The following is a 20310-nucleotide window of genomic DNA, read 5'->3' on the forward strand; positions in this document are numbered from 1 at the left end:
TGGACTTCCGGCGCACGCGCGGCGCGGCGCGGCAAGGCCAGCTTTCGATTTCCAGCCTTCCCCCGGCCCCTACCTTCCGCCCCACCTCCAGGCTAGTTCCTCCTCTTGGCCCCGCCCCCTGACCTTACTTCTCCCCACCCCTAGGCCCCGCCCCCTGATCCGCTCCTTCCCGCCGCCCCTCCCCCGTTCCATTTCATTGTTGGATTGTGGCGCCTCACTCCTGCTGGCGGCCGGCAGGGGGCGGAGTTCGAGCCTGGATTTTTTCCTCGGGGCGTCCCCCGGGAGGCCGTCCCGGCGTGGGGGAGGGGAGGGCGGGGCGGGAGGACGCGGTTCCGTCGGCTGCAGCGCTACTTTTGGTCCGGGGTCGGCAGGGAGGCCGCGGCTACCGCATCAGAGCTGACGTGGGGACTACGTGGGGCCGCTGCCGGCGCCGGGTTGCTGGGCGGCGGCGCCGCTGCTGAGCGGCGGTCGGGCTCGCCGTCTCCACCTCCTCGCGTCCGTAATCAGTGACGAGGTCCGCTACGTAAATCCCTTTGCGGCGGGTAAGTGGTGCGCCAGCCCCGGCCCCGAGACCCAGCAGCCGGCGACGCGGCGCAGGAGGCGGAGGTGGAGGCAGGAGGCGGAGCGGAGCCGGGGGCGGTGGAGCAGCGGAGGCCGAGCGGAGCCGTGGGTGGCGGGCCGGGACCCCGGAGCCGGGCGGAGGTTTGGCGGGGAAGCCGCGAGTTCACCTGACGCGGCCCCTCGCTTGGCGCCCCCGTGGCCGCTGCCTTCTCGGCCCACGCCCGCTTGGTCAGCTCAGCTGCCCCGGGACCCGCCTGCCTCCTCGCGAACTTGGGACGAGTTGGAAAATCCGCCCTGAGAGAGCCTTGCGGCTCAGGGGAGCGGTTTAACTCGGAAAAGGAAAAGGAAGCCAGAAGTAAGGACTTCGGATTTCAGTGCCCACAGCGCCTCTGCCCCACTTTGCGAGCTCAGTTCAAACTTCAGCGAACGCAGCCCGTTTTTCCCAAAACCCGGCCGGAGGGCCTCGTAGCTGAGTCATTCGGTCCCGGGCGCGGGCAATCTCAGGAGAGGGAAGGGCAGAGCCGCGACCGCTCTCGAATGGCGCATTTTCCCTTCTGTCTGAGTCTTACCTTTTTAGGGCCATCTGGTAAGGTTTCCAGAGCCTGCTGAATTTGGGGAATAAACACATTATTAAACATGCTTCTTTTTTTTTTTTTTTGAGACAGTTTTGCTCTGTTACCCAGGCTGGAATGCAGCGAGCGGCATGATCTCAGCTCACTGCAGCGTCTGCCTGCTGGGTTCGAGCGATTCTCTTGCTTCAGCCTTCCGAGTAGCTGGGATTACAGGCATGCGGCACCACGCCTGGCTAATTTTTGTATTTTTAGTAGAGCTGGGGCTTTTACCATGTTGGTCAGGCTGGTCTCGAACTCCTGACTTTCCACCCACCTCGGCCTCCCAAAGTGCTGGGATTACAGGCGTGAGCCACCGCGCCCAGCCTCAACATGTTTCTTAATCCTGTTGCGTTTTATTTGTATATCAGATACCTGAGTTTGAAATCACTTAGGGGTTTTCTGCATGCTGCTCAGTGAAGCAGCTGTCAGTTTGTAATCACATTTTAAGAAATTGTGACTTACAAGGCCAGTCTCAAAGTGTCATTGAAACTGAAAGAGCCCGTTTAACAGTGTGGTTTATGTACGCGACTCAGTTTTCTTTTCTATTTAATTTGCCGGGCGGATGAGAGTGCACCTTTCCCTTGACACAAAAACCTAGATTGAACAGTGAGAGGTCCGCTATGAACATTGTATCAGATTACATTAATAAACCACGCTGTTTTGTTTTGCTTTTGCTTTGAGCACCACGTTTTTTTCCTGGTTTTTTTTTTTTTTTTTTTTTTTTTTTTTTTTTTTTGAGACAGGGTCTATGCTCTGGCGCCCAGGCTGGAGTGCAGTGGCACGATCTCGGCTCACTGCAAGCTCCGCATCCTGGGTTCATGCCATTCTCCTGCCTCAGCCTCCCGAGTAGCTGAGACTACAGGCGCCCGCCACCACGCCTGGCTAATGTTTTGTATTTTTAGTAGGGACGGGATTTCACTGTGTTAGCCAGGATGGTCTCGATCTCCTGACCTAGTGATCCGCCCGCTTCGGCCTCACAAAGTGCTGGGATTACAGGCGTGAGCCATCGCACCCTGCCTTTTTTTCTTAGTCTTGATTCTGTTTTTGGATAACAAACTTTCCCTTCCTAAGTCATAGTAGTCTTAAAGTCTTTCAATCTAAAGTAATTTTTTTCCCAAAGGAAGGCTTGCACGCAATATGTTTGGCCAATAAATGCTAAGTATTAAAACTGATGTTTAAAGAACTATGTATTGATCCCGACACAACTTTAACAAATATATTAAAATGGTTTTGATCCTGAATGAGTAAACACTTAAAGCATCGTCAGTATACACACGACTTTGGCGAATCTGTAAATAGATGAATATAACACATACTTTCCCAGTGAGTTGGTGATGGATGTGGAATCATTTTGGTGAGTGTGAAGTTGTAATTACGGTGATGTTTGTGTACATATTTTGGTGACAGTATATGAATAAATTTTTATTTAATGCGTAAATACAGAGGACATTTTTATTTTTAGTCTTTTTGTTTTTGCATTGTCCGTGAAAGTTAATGAAATTTACTCCTACTTTCTGAATTTTAAACTCTCGAATCCATAGTTAATAGGCTGTATTCCAGTTTCATGCTCAGGTGAGTCACTGCGTAATCAAAATACAAAATCTTGCTTAGGGTTATGACCATTTCATGAATAGTAGGGAAAAGTTTTGCATTATTAACGTACATAAGGAATCCTGACTGAATCTTTACCAATATAGAGATATGTTTCTGAAGTTGTATTTTCTCCCAAGTTGTATTCCCTGCAAATTAAGTATTGGGTCAGAAGATTGAGCTAGGTTTATTGTTGAAGTGGATAGTCCTACTGAAGAGCTCTCAAATGTCCTGTTCCTTTTAGACAGACTTCTTAAAACTGAGCAGTGCAAGTAATAGCTGAACCACTGAGAGACGCTATTTTTTAGAGCAGTTTTAGAACCAGTATTTTTATATTTCCTTATCAACATTGATAAGGAAATAAGCCTGAAATGCCGAATTTTATTGTTTCTACTTAAGTAAACTGATGGATTCCGTATGTAAAAGTCAGCTTTGAAAAGAATTATTATTGTACATTGAATACAGTTTTGATATCATCAACACAGGAACTTAAAAAAATACCCATTTTAGGCTGGGTGTGGAGGCTCATGCCTGTAATCCCAGCATTTTGGGAGGCTGAGGCAGGCGGATCACCTGAGGTCGGGAGTTCAAGACCAGCCTAACCAACATGGAGAAACCCTGTCTCTATTAAAAATACAAAATTAGCTGGGCATGGTGGCCCATGCCTGTAATTCCAGCTACTCAGCAGGCTGAGGCTGGCAAGGCTGGAGAATCGCTTGAACCCAGAAGGCAGAAGGTGCAGTGAGGCGAGATCAAGCCATTGCACTCCAGCCTGGGCAACAGGAGCGAAACTCTGTCTCAGAAACAAAACAAACAAACAAAAAACCACCCATTTTAGGAAAGATGTATCTCATTACGCAATAGGTAGAAATGAACATTTTAAATAATTACGTTAATAATCTCCTTTTAGACAATACATTTTATTTTTATTTATTTATTTATTTATTTTTGAGACTGAGTCTTGCTCTGTGCCCCAGGCTGGAGTGCAGTAGCGCGTTCTCGGCTCACTGCAAGCTCCACCCCCCTGGGTTCACGCCATTCTCCTGCCTCAGCCTCCTGAGTAGCTTGGACTACAGGTGCCTACCACCACGCCCAGCTAATTTTTTTGTATTTTTAGTAGAGACGGGGTTTCACCATGTTAGCCAGGATGGTCTCGATCTCCTGACCTCGTGATCCGCCCGTCTCGGCCTCCCAAAGTGCTAGGATTACAGGCTTGAGCCACCGCGCCCGGCCGACAATACATTTTAAATACCTTTTGCAATGGGAGCTCCACAATAAAGACTGCTGTTGTTAAGAATAAATGCTTTTACTCATAGGTTTTCATTTTCTGATACTGTATATCCAGTAGAGAATAAGCAAGAACAAAGAAGAAAACCTAAGGATATCATTAGTGGAAATTTCTGTTAATATTACTTATGAAAATGCCTTAAATCTTAGTGCACTGAATAATGATGTTTTGATCAATGATGGACCATATATATGTCCGTTAAGATTATAATGGAGCTGAAGAATTCCTGTCACTTAGTGATGTCCTAGCTGTCCTAATGTCAGAGGGCAGAGTATTACCTTTTCTATGTTTAGGTATGTTTCGACACACAAATACATTCCACTGTGTTCTGATCACCTGCAGTATATAGTACAGTAACATGCTGTACAGGTTTTGTAGCCTAGGAGCAACAGGCTATCCCATTTGGCATAAGTGTGTAGTCGGTTACGCCATCTTGGTTTGTTTAAGAGCAGTTTATAACGTTCGCAGAATGAAGTTGCCTAATATTTCTAAGAACGTATCCCCATTATTAAGTGAAGCATAACTGTAGTTCAGTTATAGTAAGGTTTACAAAGTAAAATGATATCTATTTGCACATTTCATGACAGGCCTTCCTAGGAGTGATAGAGGAAATTACTGGCAACATGTGTGTGAAGTAGTTTTTGTAAGTAGAGGAAATGCATAGGCTACAAAACTGTATGGTAGTTTTGCTTAAAGACTGCTTAAATAACTATCTCATTGGTCAGGAAGGATGCTTACCTCTAAGAAAACCTTACTAGCAACTCATCCTCTTGTTAGACTTTTTTGAAGCCTCATCAGTTCTCCACAAATGAGAAGTATCTTTGTGCATGTTTTCTAAACAGTAGTATAACCAGGCCAATTAAATGTCAAGATATTAGTAAAATCCTGTGAACGTTTAAGAGTGGAGCTAATGTAATGCTAATATTTTCCTTGAGAATTTCACAAAATAAACTCAGTGTCTTCAAAGTTATCTTAGTAAAGATTTTTTTTTGTATTTTTTTAAACATAGAAGACTTAAATCATCCATCTTAGAATAGCAAAATAGCAGATAGTTTTGTTTATATTCTTAACCTCAATGTTTTCATTTATAGCACAAAAAATGATTTTTTTTTTTTTTTGGCTTAGAAATGGTTTTAACTGGAATTTATATCCTAGCATTGATTAAGGTGAAAGTGTCCACCCTTGGAATTGTGGCAACTATATCATACATAAAGACCTATATTACTGAATATGGGTGCTTAGAATGTTTTTACTCTTAAAAATTTCTGGAGGAGTAAAATTAGGCATGTTTCTGCACTTAGAAAGATACAGGTTTTGTTCAGATGTGTAAGATAGGCCCAATCTAGCTAAGTAAAATAATGGTAAAATTATTTTTTCTGATCTTAAGCTGATTCAGGTAGTTTACTTTGTCAGATTTACTATCTAGTAGTTAATGCATTTATACTTAATATGTAGATGTTTTGAAATGTACTTAATGTGCAGTAAAGAAGCATGCAATTGGAAAAAAAAAAAAAAAGACAACCTTACAGTGAGCCTAGTCAAGCAAATAACTCCCTCAAAAGTTTACAAATTTGGTTTCACATTGGCCGGGTGCGGTGGCTCATGCCTGTAATCCCAGCACTTTGGGAGGCCGAGGTGAGTGGATCACGAGACCAGCCTGACCAAACATGGTGAAACCCCGTCTCTACTGAAAATACAGAAATTAGCTGGGCATGGTGGCTCGCGTGTGTAATCCCGGCTACTCAGGAAGCTGAGGCAGGAGAATCGCTTGAACCCGGGAGTTGGAGGTTGCAGTGAGCCAAGATCATGCTACTGCACTACAGCCTGAGTGACAGAGCGAGACTCAGTCTCAAAAAACGTAAAATAAAAATTTGGTTTCACATGAAGTGGTGATGGTGGGGGAGGGAGGTGTTTGAAAGGATGGAGATAGACCATGATTATTTGAATTTCATTTTTCATTTCCTCCTCAGCAGCCGATTCTGTAGGTCATTTACTGTGAAATAGCCAAAAGCAGGCAGCAGGTGGGAAATGAATTGAAAAAGAGACACTTATTGAATAGCTAATCCTTTAGTGATTTTAGTAAAGAGTTAAGATTTCTTAATAACAGGTATCTCAGGCAATTAAATTGGAGTAGCCGTGAATCTGTATTAGAGAGCCTCCTGAATTTATGTATAATTCATGTTTGAAATATTAAAGACATTTACAAGTGTTTGGAATATTTATTTACGAGTATCCCTTTTGGCTATTCTGTTTTTACATGAAAGTGTAAAGATTATTTTTTGAAAGTTATTGTAACTTTGCTTCATAAAGAGTGTAAGACTAATGGTGTAATTTCATGTACTGCTTTCTCACGTTGTTTTCCTGTACTCATCTCCTTCCCCTAAAATGGGTAACCATAGTCTCATCCCTGTCAATTTCAGCTGTTGGAATTATTTGTCTTATAACTAGCCCCACCTTCTCTTAATATTTTAATGGACTTGGTTGAGAAGGACCAACTTTACAATATGAGCTTCATATTCTCCTTTATCTTTCTTTTTTTTTTTTTTTTTTTTTTTTTTTTTTTTGAGACGGAGTCTTGCTCTGTCGCCCGGCCTGGAGTGCAGTGGCCGAATCTCAGCTCACTGCAAGCTCCTCCTCCCAGGTTTACGCCATTCTCCTGCCTCAGCCTCCCGAGTAGCTGGGACTACAGGTGCCCCACCTCGCCCGGCTAGTTTTTTGTATTTTTTAGTAGAGACGGGGTTTCACCGTGTTAGCCAGGATGGTCTCGATCTCGTGACCTCGTGATCCGCCCGTCTCGGCCTCCCAAAGTGCTGGGATTACAGGCTTGAGCCACCGCGCCCGGCCTCTCCTTTATCTTTCAAACTTTATTGCTATTGCTACTTAAATTACAGTTAACCTATGGATATCTACTTTTGCAAAGAACTAAAACCTTGCTTCATCACAGAACCAAATTGTATTTCTCTGTGTTCTTTCTCTTCCTGCTTCTGTAAAAGGTATGATACCTTTTATTCCACATTCCTTTCTTTTTCTTTTGGATATGCTAGTTGCAGTGCTTTCAGTTTTTCTTATTATTTTTCTTAGCCTTTCTTTCCAAAACCATCTCACTAATGCATAATTTACAGTTTATATTTTTGGGTTTTTGAAAGTGGCGTAAGAACTTAGATTGTTTGGCAAGTGTCTTATAAATCTTAATTTAATATTTCCCGTATTTCATAGTTATCTCCAACTGTAATATCTAGTCCAAAAGCAGATTTTTTTTTTTTTTTTTTTTTTTTTTTTGAGACAGAGTCTCACTTTGTTGCCCAGGCTGGAGTGCAGTGGAGCGATCTCGGCTCACTGCAGCCTTCACCTTCCCGGGTTCAAGCGATTCTCCTGCCTTCGCCTCCGAAGTACCTGGAATTATAGGCACCCGCCACCATGCCTGGCTAACTTTTGTATTTTTTGCAGAGATAGGGTTTCACCATGTTGGCCAGGCTGGTCTCGAACTCCTGACCTCATGTGATCCACCCGCCTTGGCCTCCCAAAGTGCTGGGATTACAGGCGTGAGCCACGGCGCCTGGGCAGAAGCAGTTTTTTTAAAGCAGAAAAAGCAAAACTGTCTTTATTGTCTTTCCAAAGCATTCAACTTAGTCTTTAGAGAAACAGTTCTCTTTTTGAATCATTTAATCCACTTAGTCATTTCATCTAAGGTACTATTTAATAAAATTACAAAATTGCAACAAGTATGGCTGGCATAATCAGATTTGGTGACAAATACAACTAACTCTTGGTAAGCACCCATCCCTGTTGAAGTGAACACAAGTGCTTGGGCACACTAGAGAACTGTGGTGGGCATTAGCTATACTGTAAGCTTCACAGGAGTGGAGAACGCTGTTAATATGGAGAGCTAGAAATTGGTTAAGTAGACTTTGGTATTCTAATAAACTTGCCCAAGAAGTTTAATTCTTATATATACCTAATTTTTCCAGAAAGTTACATTAAGGTATTAATGTAATTAACCACAGCAGATTAGGTATTCAAAGTTTTTTTTTTTTTTTTAAACAGCTCTATTGCCCTGGCTGGAGTGCAGTGGTGCTATCTCAGCTCACTGCAATTTCCACCTCCTGGGTTCAAGTGATTCTCCTGCCTCAGCCTCCAGAGTAGCTGGGATTATAGGCACACACCACCATGCTAGCTAATTTTTGTAATTTTTTTTTTTTTTTTTTTTTTTTTATAATGAGACAGAGTCTCACTCTGTTGCCCAGGCTGGAGTGCAGGGGCGCGATCTTGGCTTACTGCAACCTCTGCTTCCTGGGTTCAAGCAATTCTCCTGCCTCACCCTCCCAAGGAGCTGGGATTGGTGCATGCCACCATGCCTGGCTAATTTTGTATTTTTAGTAGACGGGGTTTCGCCACGTTGGCCAGGCTGGCTGGTCTTGAACTCTTGACCTCAGGCGATCTGCCCACCTCAGCCTTCCAAAGTGCTGGGATTACTGGGGTGAACCATGGTACCTGGCCTCAACATTTTTAAGTGTTAATTTAATACTATCTTTATCAGCATATTGTATTTGTTTGCTTATTTTATATGAGCGTTTTCCAACATTCGCTTTATTACCCTCTCTGTAATATATAATCCCATATTCAGATTTCACCATTTGTCCCCAAAATGTCCTTTATAGCATAATCAACATATTTTAAATATCATTTGTATAGAAAGCTATATATTGAAGTATACTGACAGCAATGAAATTAATTAAGCCTGTTACGATGGCTCAAGCCTGTAATCCCAGCACTTTGGAAGGCCGAGGCAGGCAGATCACTTGAAGTCAGGGGTTTGAGACCAGCCTGTCCAACATGGTCAAACACCGTCTCTACTAAAAATACAAAAATTAGCTGGGCGTGGTGGCATGTGCCTGTAATCCCAGCTACTTGGGAGGCTGAGGCACGAGAACTGCAGAACTGCTTGAACCTGGGACGTGGAGTTTGCAGTGAGCTGAGATGGTGTCACTGCGCTCCAGCCTGGGCGACGGAGCAAGACTCAGTCTCAAAAAAAAAAAAAAAAACAAAAAACGAAAAACAAAGAAATTAATTGAAGCTATTACACCAGAGGGTGAACATAGAGCAACATGCTGGTGAAAGTAAGGTGAATGCCAAATGTTATTTTTGTAATCATACCTAATAAAGTTTTTATCAGGATGTTAGATGACCTTCAAAATATGGCACAGAAATCCATAACTAGGCAAAATAATTTTGAGTCTCATTTCTTCTTGTAAGTTATTACTTGCCTGTAACAAACTCCTCTAAAATATGCCTTTCTGCTCTAAAAGCTAAAGCTTAAGAGTCCCTTGGCAGATGGGACTTTTAAATTATTCCTGTAGAAAATTGGTAGTATATAAGTGTTACAGCTCTTAGAATTTGTCCAGCAAGCTCTGTCTCTGGTTTTTGCCAGAATGCCCTCCACCTCCCAAAAAAAGAAAATTGGTAGATTGGTAGTATACAGGATATATCAGTGTTTTTTGGGAGTTTAGGTATAAAGAGATCTGATTAGAAATTATAACTGGAGAGCTGATTACAGTGGCTCATGCCTGTAATCCCAACACTTTGGGAGGCTATGGTGGGAGGATTGCTTGAAGCTAGGTGTTTGAGACCAGCCTGGGCAACATAGTGATACCCATTTCTGGGGGAAAAAAAAAAAAATTAAAAAGACATTTAAAAAAAAATGAGCCAAAGAAGATAGAGAACAAAAGGCTAGATAATTTGGAAGAAAAGCATGAAAGTAATGTCATAAAGAATTCAAAGAAGACAAAGTTTCAAATAGAGGAGGAAATGCTGTAGGGGTATTGAGGAAGATGGAGACTAGAAAGCATCCTTTTAGATTTGGCAAGCAGGCAAGCATTCATTGGTGACTTTGTGGAGAATAGTTGGAATGAAGTAAGGCTCTGATCATCCTGAGTCAGGGTCAAGTTTATCTTGTCCTTATTCGGGTATGAGGCTAGTTTTTCTTTTTGATATCCTGTGGCTCCCATGACAAGAAGATGGTGCTTTCTTCAGTGCTGGTTACCTCTGGGAAGAGGAAGCAGGCGGCTGTTCCTGGACTTCTCTGAATACCTTTTTCTAGTTTTAAAGTTTTGAACCACAAGAATTTATTATTCAGCAAATAAAATATTTCCAAGTGGAATACAGAAATTGGCATTTGTTTCTATGATATAGTGCTGTGGTTGCCATTATTGTTCAAGTGCTATTATTATTTTATTGACACATCTGCCCCCTCTTTAGATTGCAGGCTCCTGGAGAGCTGTCTCCTGCAGTGCCCCAGCATCTAGTGTGAGGGGGTGGCATCTAATGGGTTATACAACTTTTAAGGAGCATAAGATGTCCCTATGTAAAATGCTAGTGTAGTATAACAGAATAAGGTTTAATCTCAGAATGGCATCAGTTCTGCTTTTTGTTCCTGTTGTGAGGAGCCTGTTCAAATGCCCTACTGTCTCTTGTCTCTATGCTGGGGGCAGATGGTAGCAGTAGCAACCATCGCCTTAGTGCGCTTAGTAAGGTCTGATAAACCTGCCTGCTGCCTACAGTTCCAAATTTGACCGGGATTGTATGCCATCATTTAGAGGAACCCTTAGGAGGGGACTCTGAAAGCAGTGTGTGTGTCTAAGCACTGCTGTTGTGGGCAGAGGCGCCTAGAGGTTACTTAGGGATGAGCACGATTGTTTTCTCCAGCTCTAAAATAAATTAAGGACTCCCAGTTTTTTTTTTTTTTTTTGAGACTGTCTTGAAAGAGTTTAGGTCTGTGAAATGGTCTTGCTCCGTCACCTAGGCTGGAGTACAGTGGTGCGAACATGGCCCATTGCAGCCTCAACTTTGCGTGCTCAAGTGATTCTCCCACCTCAGCCTCCTGAGTAGCTGGGAGTCCAGGCCTGTGCCACCATACCTGGTCAGTTTTCTTGTAGAGACAAGTTCTCACTATGTTGCCAAGGCTTGTCTCAAACTCCTGAGTTCAAGCAAACCTGCTGCCTCAGCCTCCCACAGTGCTGGGATTACAGGTGTGAGCCACCATGTCTGGCTCAAGTGTTCTTTTGTCTTTTTTTTTTTTTTTTTTTTTTGCCAGTTTTACTTCGTTCCACATGTCAAATATATCTTTTTAAAGATATTAGTAAAAAAAATAAAGAGAGTTTAATTGCTGCAGTGTCTAAACTAGGTTTTTTTCATGGATTGAAGGCTATCAGAAGGACGTTTTGAATAAATGTATTTTGTTTGGAGTTTAATTTTTGGATAAAAACCCAAGTTGGAATTTAAGGTAAATGAAAATTTTGTTGCATTGAAGTGAAATATAAGGAAATAATTCATTAAGTTTATTAAATGATCATTCTTAAAAATAGAGCTGATACCCATGAGCTATACTTAGTGTGTATTAGATGATTTAGATAGCACTGCTTTGTCTTCAGTAGCAAATAATCAGAAAAATAGTGTATCATTTCAGTTTTGTCAATTTTTTCCCCCTAGGAAGATAAGAAAAATACAGTAGAAATAAGATTGACAAAAAACAGTACAGGGCTGTTTTTAGCTTTCTAGTCTTTTGGTTTTTTTTGCGGGGCAGGGGGTGGTGTTTTGTATTTTTAGTTTTATAGAAATTAGAATGTTCTTCCTGGCCTCATTTTGAGAGGTTTTAATTTTTTTTTTTTTTTTTTTTTGAGACGGAGTCTCGCTCTGTAGCCCGGGCTGGAGTGCAGTGGCCGGATCTCAGCTCACTGCAAGCTCCGCCTCCCGGGTTTACGCCATTCTCCTGCCTCAGCCTCCTGAGTAGCTGGGACTACAGGCGCCCGCCACCTCGCCCGGCTAGTTTTTTGTATTTTTTAGTAGAGACGGGGTTTCACGGTGTTCGCCAGGATGGTCTCGATCTCCTGACCTCGTGATCCACCCGTCTCGGCCTCCCAAAGTGCTGGAATTACAGGCTTGAGCCACCGCGCCCGGCCGAGAGGTTTTAATTTAAATAAAATTTAATTTGAGAGTTTTTTGAAGTGAAATGTTACGATCTCCCAATTCAACATTATAATTTTACTGCAGGATAAATAAAGAAAACGGGAAAGGAGGAAAGCATTGATTACAAATGTCTTAACAATGAGCAAATGTGCAAGGAAAAAATATATTAAGACAAATCTAAGGTAGGTAGATGTATGTTTTTCTGTTCTTTTGAAAATTCTACTTAGCTTAAAGTTCATGATGAGTAAATGGATGTATAGATGTACACATACATATATGTATGTATATGTATTCTGTTATAGACTCAAATTATTCAGCCATTCACTTAAGGTACCATCTACTTTGTACCATGCTAGGCGCTGTAGGGGATGTGTGGGTATGTCAGTTGACGTATGCCAAGTACTGGTCTTTTCAGTTAGAAAGCAGACCATTTGTGAGGATGTCGATAGTTCAGCGGAATTGTAGAATTTGAAGAGTCCCCAGGGTTTTATTCTTCCTCCTGGCCTTTTGGCTATACTTGTATTTAACCTTACGAAATAGAAGAAAGTTTCTACCAACACTTTACAAATATCCAAATAGAGTTTTTCGAGTTTTCTTTTGATTACTTTCAGAGACATTCTGTTTCATCAGTTGGATATAGCCCTGAAGAGAAAATTGATTTTCTACTTTTTCTAAAGTTATTTAAAAGAATAGAAACAACTTTCATAACTTCCTTTTCCAATTGGATTCTGTTTTTAGAAGAGGTGAAAATTTTTTTCAAGGGTAATGCACTTCCTCTGTAGTGTAATTTGTCTTTGAAAATTGGATGCAACTGAAATTTTAGAATTTTTTTTTTTTCTTTTTTTTGAGACAGAGTCTCACTCTGTTACCCAGGCTGGAGTGCAATGGCATGATCTTGGCTCACTGCAACCTCTGCCTCCCAGGTTCAAGGGATTCTCCTGCCTCAGCCACCTGAGTAGCTGGGATTACAGGGTGCCACCATATCTAGCTAATTTTTTGTATTTTGTATTAAAACAATTTTTTATTAAAAAAAAATTTTTTTTTAGGCTGGGTGCAGTGGCTCAAGCCTATAATCCCAGCACTTTGGGAGGCCAAGGTGGGAGAACTGCTTGAGGTCAGGTGTTAAAGACCAGCCTGGGAAAAAAAAAGAAAGCAAGAAAAGAGAAGAAGACCAGCCCGGGCAACATAGCAAGATCCTATCTCTAAGGAAAAAAAATGTTTTAATGGAAGGTCCTATTTTTAAAAAAACAATAGTTATATTAATATTTTATTAATTTGGATCCCAGTATATTCAAAACAGGTTGGGATAATATTTGCTTTTCTATCAAAGGAGAGAAAGGTTTGCTAAATAATATAAAGGAGATTTCAGAAGAAATGTTTAACTTCAAAAGAAAATAATGTTCCTGCTATTATTAGTTGTTCGTAAATTTAAATATCCCCATTTTAGCTATTTTTTTGTTTGTTTGTTTGTTTGTTTGAGACACAGTTTCACTCTGTTGCCCAGGCTGGATTGCAGTGGCACAATCTTGGCTCACTGCGACCTCTGTCTCCCAGGTTCAAGAGATTCTTGTGCCTCAGCCCTTGAGTAGCTGGGATTATAGGCGCGGGCCACCACGCCCAGCTAGTTTTTGTATTATTAGTAGAGATGGAGTTTCACCATATTGACCGGGCTGGTCTCAAACTCCTGACCTCAGGTGATCCACCTGCCTTGCCTTCCCAAAGTGCTGGGATTACAGGCATGAACCTCCATGCCCAGCCACCATTTTAGCAAATTTTTACCTGTTTTTAGAATTGTGGAACCAAATATTTGCCAGTATTTTGCTTGTTGTTAATTTATAGTGCTTAGTGGACTTTTTTGTTTTAGTTTTGTTTTATCCTTACATGTTTTTATTTTTAAATATTTTGTAATTCATAATTGTGAATTGGTTCTTTTCTCTCTGAAAAGGATTATTGTTTAAAATTAAAATACTACATAGTTAATTAAACACTATTAGTTTTAGTACAGCTGTGTTTATTTAATATCACAACTATGTTTAATATAGAAAGTGAGATTTGGGGAAATATATTCTATGAGACATCTCTTCAATTTTAATATATTTAGTTATAAATTATGTAGTGAATAATGTAAGATGATAATGGACTCTATAAATTCTATCTGGAGCAGCTGTGGCTGATTTATAGATGTTAATGTTGTATGTGCAACATTGACAGCTGAGTTTGGGGTCCTGCATTTCTGCTGAGATAGTGCTTGAAAAATGCCTGGTACAGTGCTTGACCCATGTTGAGCACTGAATTGTTAGTTGAATCTTCTGCACTGAGTCCTGTGTAGGAGTTGGGTTTTAGTGGATTTAGGGGGTTGTACTGGAGGGCAGTTGGATATAAATCTGCGGAATAAACTGGCTGGAAATAGCATATCTAGTTTAAATTGCTAGTGTTAACCTTACTTTTTTATAGATGATTTTTACCTTCAAAAAAATAATTTTAGTATCAAACTTTTACTAAATGACATGAACTGAACACCGTGCTAGGTACTCTGACAGAATACAAATGGAATAAAATTACAGTCCATACATTTGCTATGAAAGAGAAAGCATATCCGAGTGAGATTGCAACAACAATTGCAGCATACTCCAAAACACATCATCATCATAAAATGTTGTCCAAACTGGAATACGCAGGGCACTGACCATGGAAGGAACCCTGGAGTCACAGTCACAACACCTCTTTTTCATCCCTCATCATGCTACCTATTATGTTCCCTGTAAAAGTCCCTTAATCTCTCTGAATGTTATTTTTGTTATTATAATAACACCTGATAGTTGCACAGTCTTCCAGGATAATTGAATAATTGGTTTATGTAGCATATACTGTACTAGGCACTGGGAATGCATGGAAATCTATAAGATGGGATCCCTGTCCCTGAGTTGCTCATGCTGTTGTGTGAATTCATGTATTATATGCTACACAAATGTTATAACAGACTTGTAAAATGCTTTGGGAACTCAAAAAAGAGTATCTAATTCTGCCCATGGCTATTAGAATAGGCCTTTGAAAGATGGTGTCCTTGAACCAGACCTTGACAGACTAGTGAGAATTTGCCAGTTGGACAAAGAAGGGTAAAGGGCATTTCAGGAAGAGGGAAGATTAGATGTAAAAGATTAAAACTGGGAGAGTAAGGTATGTACTTGAAAAAATGTCTGATTAGGAGGCTGGCATGCAGTGTGTTGGAAAGAGTAGAGGGACTGGAGATGAGGCTGTAGAACTAAAATGGGTCACATTGTGAAAGAGATCGAATGGCAGTGTGGTTTGGTAATGGAGTATATGGACTTCGGAAAAAAACCTTGGTTCGAAACCTGGCTATGCCACTTATACCTTTGTGGTAAGATCAAATTTTTAACCTCCCTGAGTCTCCTTTTCCTTATTGCTAAAAGAAGAACTAATTATTTTTTATTTTTTGAGACAGTCTCACTCTGTTGCCTGGGCTGGAAGAACTGATGATAATGATCTTACAGAGTTGTTAATCAAAACTACCATTCACTTACCACATGCAAACTCTCAATAAATGATGGTTATAGTTATAAGAATTAGAAGTTTGGATTTTATTCTGTAGTCAATAGGAAGCTACTAAAGAGTTTTAAGCAAAGAAATATTTAAGAATACATGTTTTAGAAACATAACTGTTGGCATGGATTGGAGCCAGGAGATAGAGTGGTGGCCGTGGAAATGTAGAGAAGGGGACTTAATTGTTCTTTAGAAGGTAGAATCATCAAACCTGATGATGGTGCTGTGTGGAATGACAGGGAGTTTCAGGGGTTTCTGGCTTGAACAGTTGGTTGGATGGTGGGGTCCCATTTCCTGAGATAGGAAACTCAGAAGGGTAGAAAGTTTGTGGAGGAAGAAGAGGAGTTTAGTTCTAGACCCATTGATTTTGAGGTTCCTGCAGGCCATGTGTTTGGGGATGTTAAACAGGGATTTGGATATTGTATTTTGGAATTCAGAAGAGACGTCTGGCCTAGAGTCATGGACTTAAATCTGGCACTTGAATCCAGAGAAACAGACCCCATGAAGTAGGGAGAGATTTGAGAGTGAGGCAAGAAAGCTAAGCAGAGTCCCGAAGACATGCAACGTTGAAGGTTAACATTGAGAAAGGGAAGGAATTGTCAGAGGAGCTTGTGGAGGAATTGTCAGCGAATCAGATTAGAAGAGGAAAATGTAGTATCAGTACACTGAGACAGTGTTCAAGAAGGAAGATGTTGTCATCAGTTTGAATGCTGCTGAGGGATCAAACAAAAGATAGGACTTAAAATGTACATTGGATTTAGTGACAGAGATTAGTTACCATTTCTAGAGATGTTTTAGAGGCAGAAACCTCTGTAAACTTGGGGGGGTGTCTAGGAGTATGTGGGATGTGAAGTAACGGAGATAGTGTTGGCAGTTCTTTCAAGTAGTTTAGCAGTGAGAAGGAGAAGAGAGGTTCAAGGGAATCGCTTGAGAGATTTCTGATCCAGTGGATTTGTGGCTGTGTGTGTAAGTTGTGAGATGGGACAGACGTGAATGTGTTTAAGTCTTTACAGGAAAAAACTGTTAGAGGGGGAGAGAATAATTGATAGTATAAACCCCTGAAGGGCATGGGCTCTAAACAACAGATACAGGAATTTTAAGAGTGGGGAGGAGGCAGGAGGCAAGGGAGCATAGTGAGTGTAGATGTTAATAGCTTTGTTGATTTGGTGTGGGGAGTTGATGGAGTTCTAATTAGAGACAGCAGGCAAGGGCTTTCATTGAGTGTAGTCAGTATAGAAACGCAGGGATTGAGAAGAGGGAGCACATTCGAAACAGTTGTGGAGAATGGGAGAGTAGTAAGCCAAGTAGGCAAACTCCATCAGTTTGCCGCCCATTTGAGGTTGAAAACCAAGAATTTAATAGCTATATTTATTTTATGTTTTTAGAGATGGGGTCTTGCTCTGTCGCCCAGGCTGGAGTGCAGTGGCACAATTATGGTGTGCTGCAGTCTTGACCTCCTGAGCTCAAGCGTTCCTTCCACCTCACCCTCCTGAGTAGCTGGGACTATAGGTGCCCACCACTATGCTCAGCTAATTTTTTTGTTTTTTGTGTAGAGACGGGGTCTCACTATGTTGCCCAGTCTGATCTCGAACTCCTAGGCTCATGTGATCCTTCTGCCTTGGCCCCGCCAAAGTGTTGGGATTACAGGCGTGAGCCCCTGTGCTTGGCCTTAATAGCTTATTCTGGCTTATAATTTCATTCAGTATTGTTCATCTGCCTTGGTGCAGGCATAGAGGAGATGAAGAGTTGGTTTTATACAAGGTTGGTATTTACTAAGAATTTACAGCAGTGGCATAATCTTGGCTTACTGCAACCTCCACCTCCCAGGTTCAAGCAATTCTCCTGCCTCCACCTCCCAAGTAGCTGGGATTACAGGCCCCTGCCACCACACTCAGCTAATTTTCGTATTTTTAGTAGAGACAGGGTTTCACCATGTTGACCAGGCTGGTCTGGAACTCTTGACCTCGTGATCTGCCCGCCTTGGCCTCCCAAAGTGCTGGGATTACAGACGTGAGCCACCGTGCCTGGCTGGGAGACAATAATTAAAATGAGAAGCCATGCTAGCTGAATAGGGTGGGAAGTGAAGAAAGAGGGAGGTGGATGGGCAGAGAGAAAGTGGTGTGGAGATCTCAGTGTATTGGAATAACAAGTGTGATGGGAGTGGTCAAGGGAGAGGGTAAGCTGGGGGAATAGGATGTTGTAGGCAGGGTGGAATGTCAGAATTAATTTTTTCAGAGCTGGACCAGTTTGCACATTAGCAGTGTCCAGGGTGTGGCCAACCATTCCAGTAGATGGCTGAAGTGGCATAAAGTAAGTCATTGATCTCAGACATCTGGGTAAGGGATGGGTCTTCATTTGAGTGTTGAACATAGACAGAATGGTGAAGAGGAAGACTTTTACATCAGGAGCCAGAGTCTTCAGTTTACATCCTGGAGGTCAGTAGATACTGATTATCTTATGGATCCTGATGACCTTGAGCCTCAGTTGAACAAGGGTTTTTACAAGGGAGTAAAGGAGGTGCAGGTGGGAAGCAACAGTGGGGAACAAAGCAGATGGCCATTCGACATGATGGGTGTGGGAAGATGAGCAGTACCTTCTTGAGAGGACAGCTGCGAGGCTTTGGGAGTTCCAGATAGCACATTGCTGGGGTTTGGAAGGAGAACAGGAGTGAGGGGTTGTATTATGGAGGGAAAGGAAGCACTAGTTATGAGAGTGAAGATGAAATATGGAAGGAGTTTATATCTTGGACAGTGATTTGAGTATGATTCTGGCATGGGTACAGGGGCATTGCAGTTTAGTTGTGGCTTAGGAAGAGGCCCATTGTCTGTGATTTTTGTCTTCAGAGTGGGTGGCAGCAACTGTGTAGAACAGCAGCTCAATTACTTTGTCCAGTGAGGCGATGGGAGGTTACAGCGGACAGTGCCCAGTGCTAAATTCTGGTAAGGAGGAGGAGTTGGGGTGGCTGCTGACCTTCCATCTCTGCCTTTCTCCCTAAGGCTCAAGGCCTCATGGCATTCTGACTGATGTTTAGCTTTGTGGGGTTGCTTTTTGTGGTTGATCTGGTTCTGACTGATAATATAGATACACGATTCTAGCTTTGGAGTCTGAATGGACGATGATACTCTTGACTAAAAGAAGAGATAAAAGAGAAGGGACCAGGTGTCCATGAAGACCCCAGGTTGAGATGCTCGGTAGGAGGGAAGTGTGTGTAAATACAGATTTGGGAGCCATCTGCATATAGGATTGAAGAAGCCATAGTATTCATATTGGAAAATTCTGTAATATTGACAAAAGGAAAAGGGCAAAGGACTGAACTCTCTGGGAAATGCCCCCAGAGAAAAATGGACCAATTAAAATGATTTCTTGAGATGATATGTATCAAGACATTTTCATATATAAAACATTTTGAAATCTGTTTGATAGCTTATAGTCTTTTATCATATCTCAAAAATTGAGTTCCAAATAGTTTATTTTCTTAATCATTAAAACTTTTTTTGTTTTTAAATGGGAGACTTCTTGGATTCCACAGTGTGTACCCCTCTGTCCTTAAAGTATACTGAACATAATTAGCCTTTTTTTGATGACTCAGGATAGTTATTATAAATATCAGTTATTGAGTTGTAACTCAGGCTGGGCATGATGGCTCACGCCTGTAATCCTAGCACTTCGGGAGGCTGAAGCGGGCTGATCACTTGAGGCCAGGAGTTGGAGACCAGCCTGGCCAACGTGGTGAAACCCTGTATCTACTAAAAATACAAAAAATTAGCGGGGTGTGGTGGTGCGTGCCTGTAATCCCAGATACTTGAGAGGCTGAGGCAGGAGAATTGCTTGAACCCAGGAGGCGGAGGTTGCAGTGAGTGCAGATCGTGCCACTGCACTGCAGCCTGGGTGACAGAGCAAGACTCCGTCTCAAAAAAAAAAAAAAAAAGAGATTATTCCTAATTTAATTCCATGCAACCCTTCCAGCCCTATTTGTACCAGTCCTACTCTGTCTCTTTCCCATTAAATCTAATTATCCCCCTTTCACTCCCCCAGATTTTCTACTCCAGTCAGCTATTCTGTTTCCCAAATATCCTCTGTACTTCCTCCCTCTCATAGTTGACCTGTCGTTTCTAGCTGGTGAAATCCTACTCAACCTTCAATGTACAACTCATATGACCACATCCTCTGGCGGACTTAGTCATTCTCTTATGTTTTCCAGAGCATTTAATGGATCACATACATCACATGATTCAAGAAATTACAGCTAGTTGCGGTGGCTCATGCCTGGTAATCCCAGCACTTTGGGAGGCCAAGGCGGGCAGATCACCTGAGGTCAGGAGTTGGAAGACCAGCCTGGCCGACATGGCGAAGCCAAAATACAAAAATTAGCTGGGCACGGGGGTGCACGCCAGTAATTCCAGTTACTTGGGAGGCTGAGGCCAGAGAACTGCTGGAACCTGGGAGGCAGAGGTTGCAGTGAGCTGAGATCATGCCTCTGCACTCCAGCCTGGGTTGACAGAGCGAAACTCTGCCTCAAAAAGAAAGAAAGAAAGAAATTACTTTACTTGTGATTTACTTTAATTACTGACCTGCCAATAAGCTGTGTTTCTCAAATTTTAGTACATATTGGAATTGTTTGAATATAAGAAGTTAAATTCTCAAGAAAGTTTGATTAACTAGGTTTGGGGTTGAGCCTAAGCTTCTGCATTTTTTAGGGCAAATACTTTTCGTTAATTCTGATGCGAGTTGTCCAAG

General features: G+C 42.0%; 1 protein-coding gene and 1 non-coding gene across 34 annotated transcripts in view; both read left to right on the forward strand.

Moving 5' to 3' along the window:
* The first annotated feature begins 437 nt into the window (after positions 1-437).
* CREM (cAMP responsive element modulator) overlaps positions 438-20310 on the forward strand; it is an 86863-nt gene continuing 66990 nt past the window's right edge. For 23 of the 33 annotated variants that reach the window (XM_015146811.2, XM_077946220.1, XM_028826187.2 and 20 more), the window contains exon 1: positions 438-542. Coding sequence is in view for 6 of the 33 variants with exons in the window: in XM_015146804.2 (XP_015002290.1) it covers positions 12151-12194 (44 nt within the window). In the remaining 27 variants the exon portion in view is untranslated. Of the gene's footprint in view, positions 543-621; positions 917-12096; positions 12195-20310 lie in introns of those variants that run through there. The other 10 variants (XM_015146804.2, XM_028826185.2, XM_001091662.4 and 7 more) reach the window with 5 other exon arrangements.
* On the forward strand, positions 9424-9487 carry LOC114670209 (U7 small nuclear RNA). The gene has a single exon (XR_003719691.1). It is a non-coding gene; the product is annotated as a U7 small nuclear RNA (small nuclear RNA).

This window comes from Macaca mulatta, chromosome 9, assembly GCF_049350105.2.
Source record: "Macaca mulatta isolate MMU2019108-1 chromosome 9, T2T-MMU8v2.0, whole genome shotgun sequence".
Lineage (NCBI taxonomy): Eukaryota > Metazoa > Chordata > Mammalia > Primates > Cercopithecidae > Macaca > Macaca mulatta.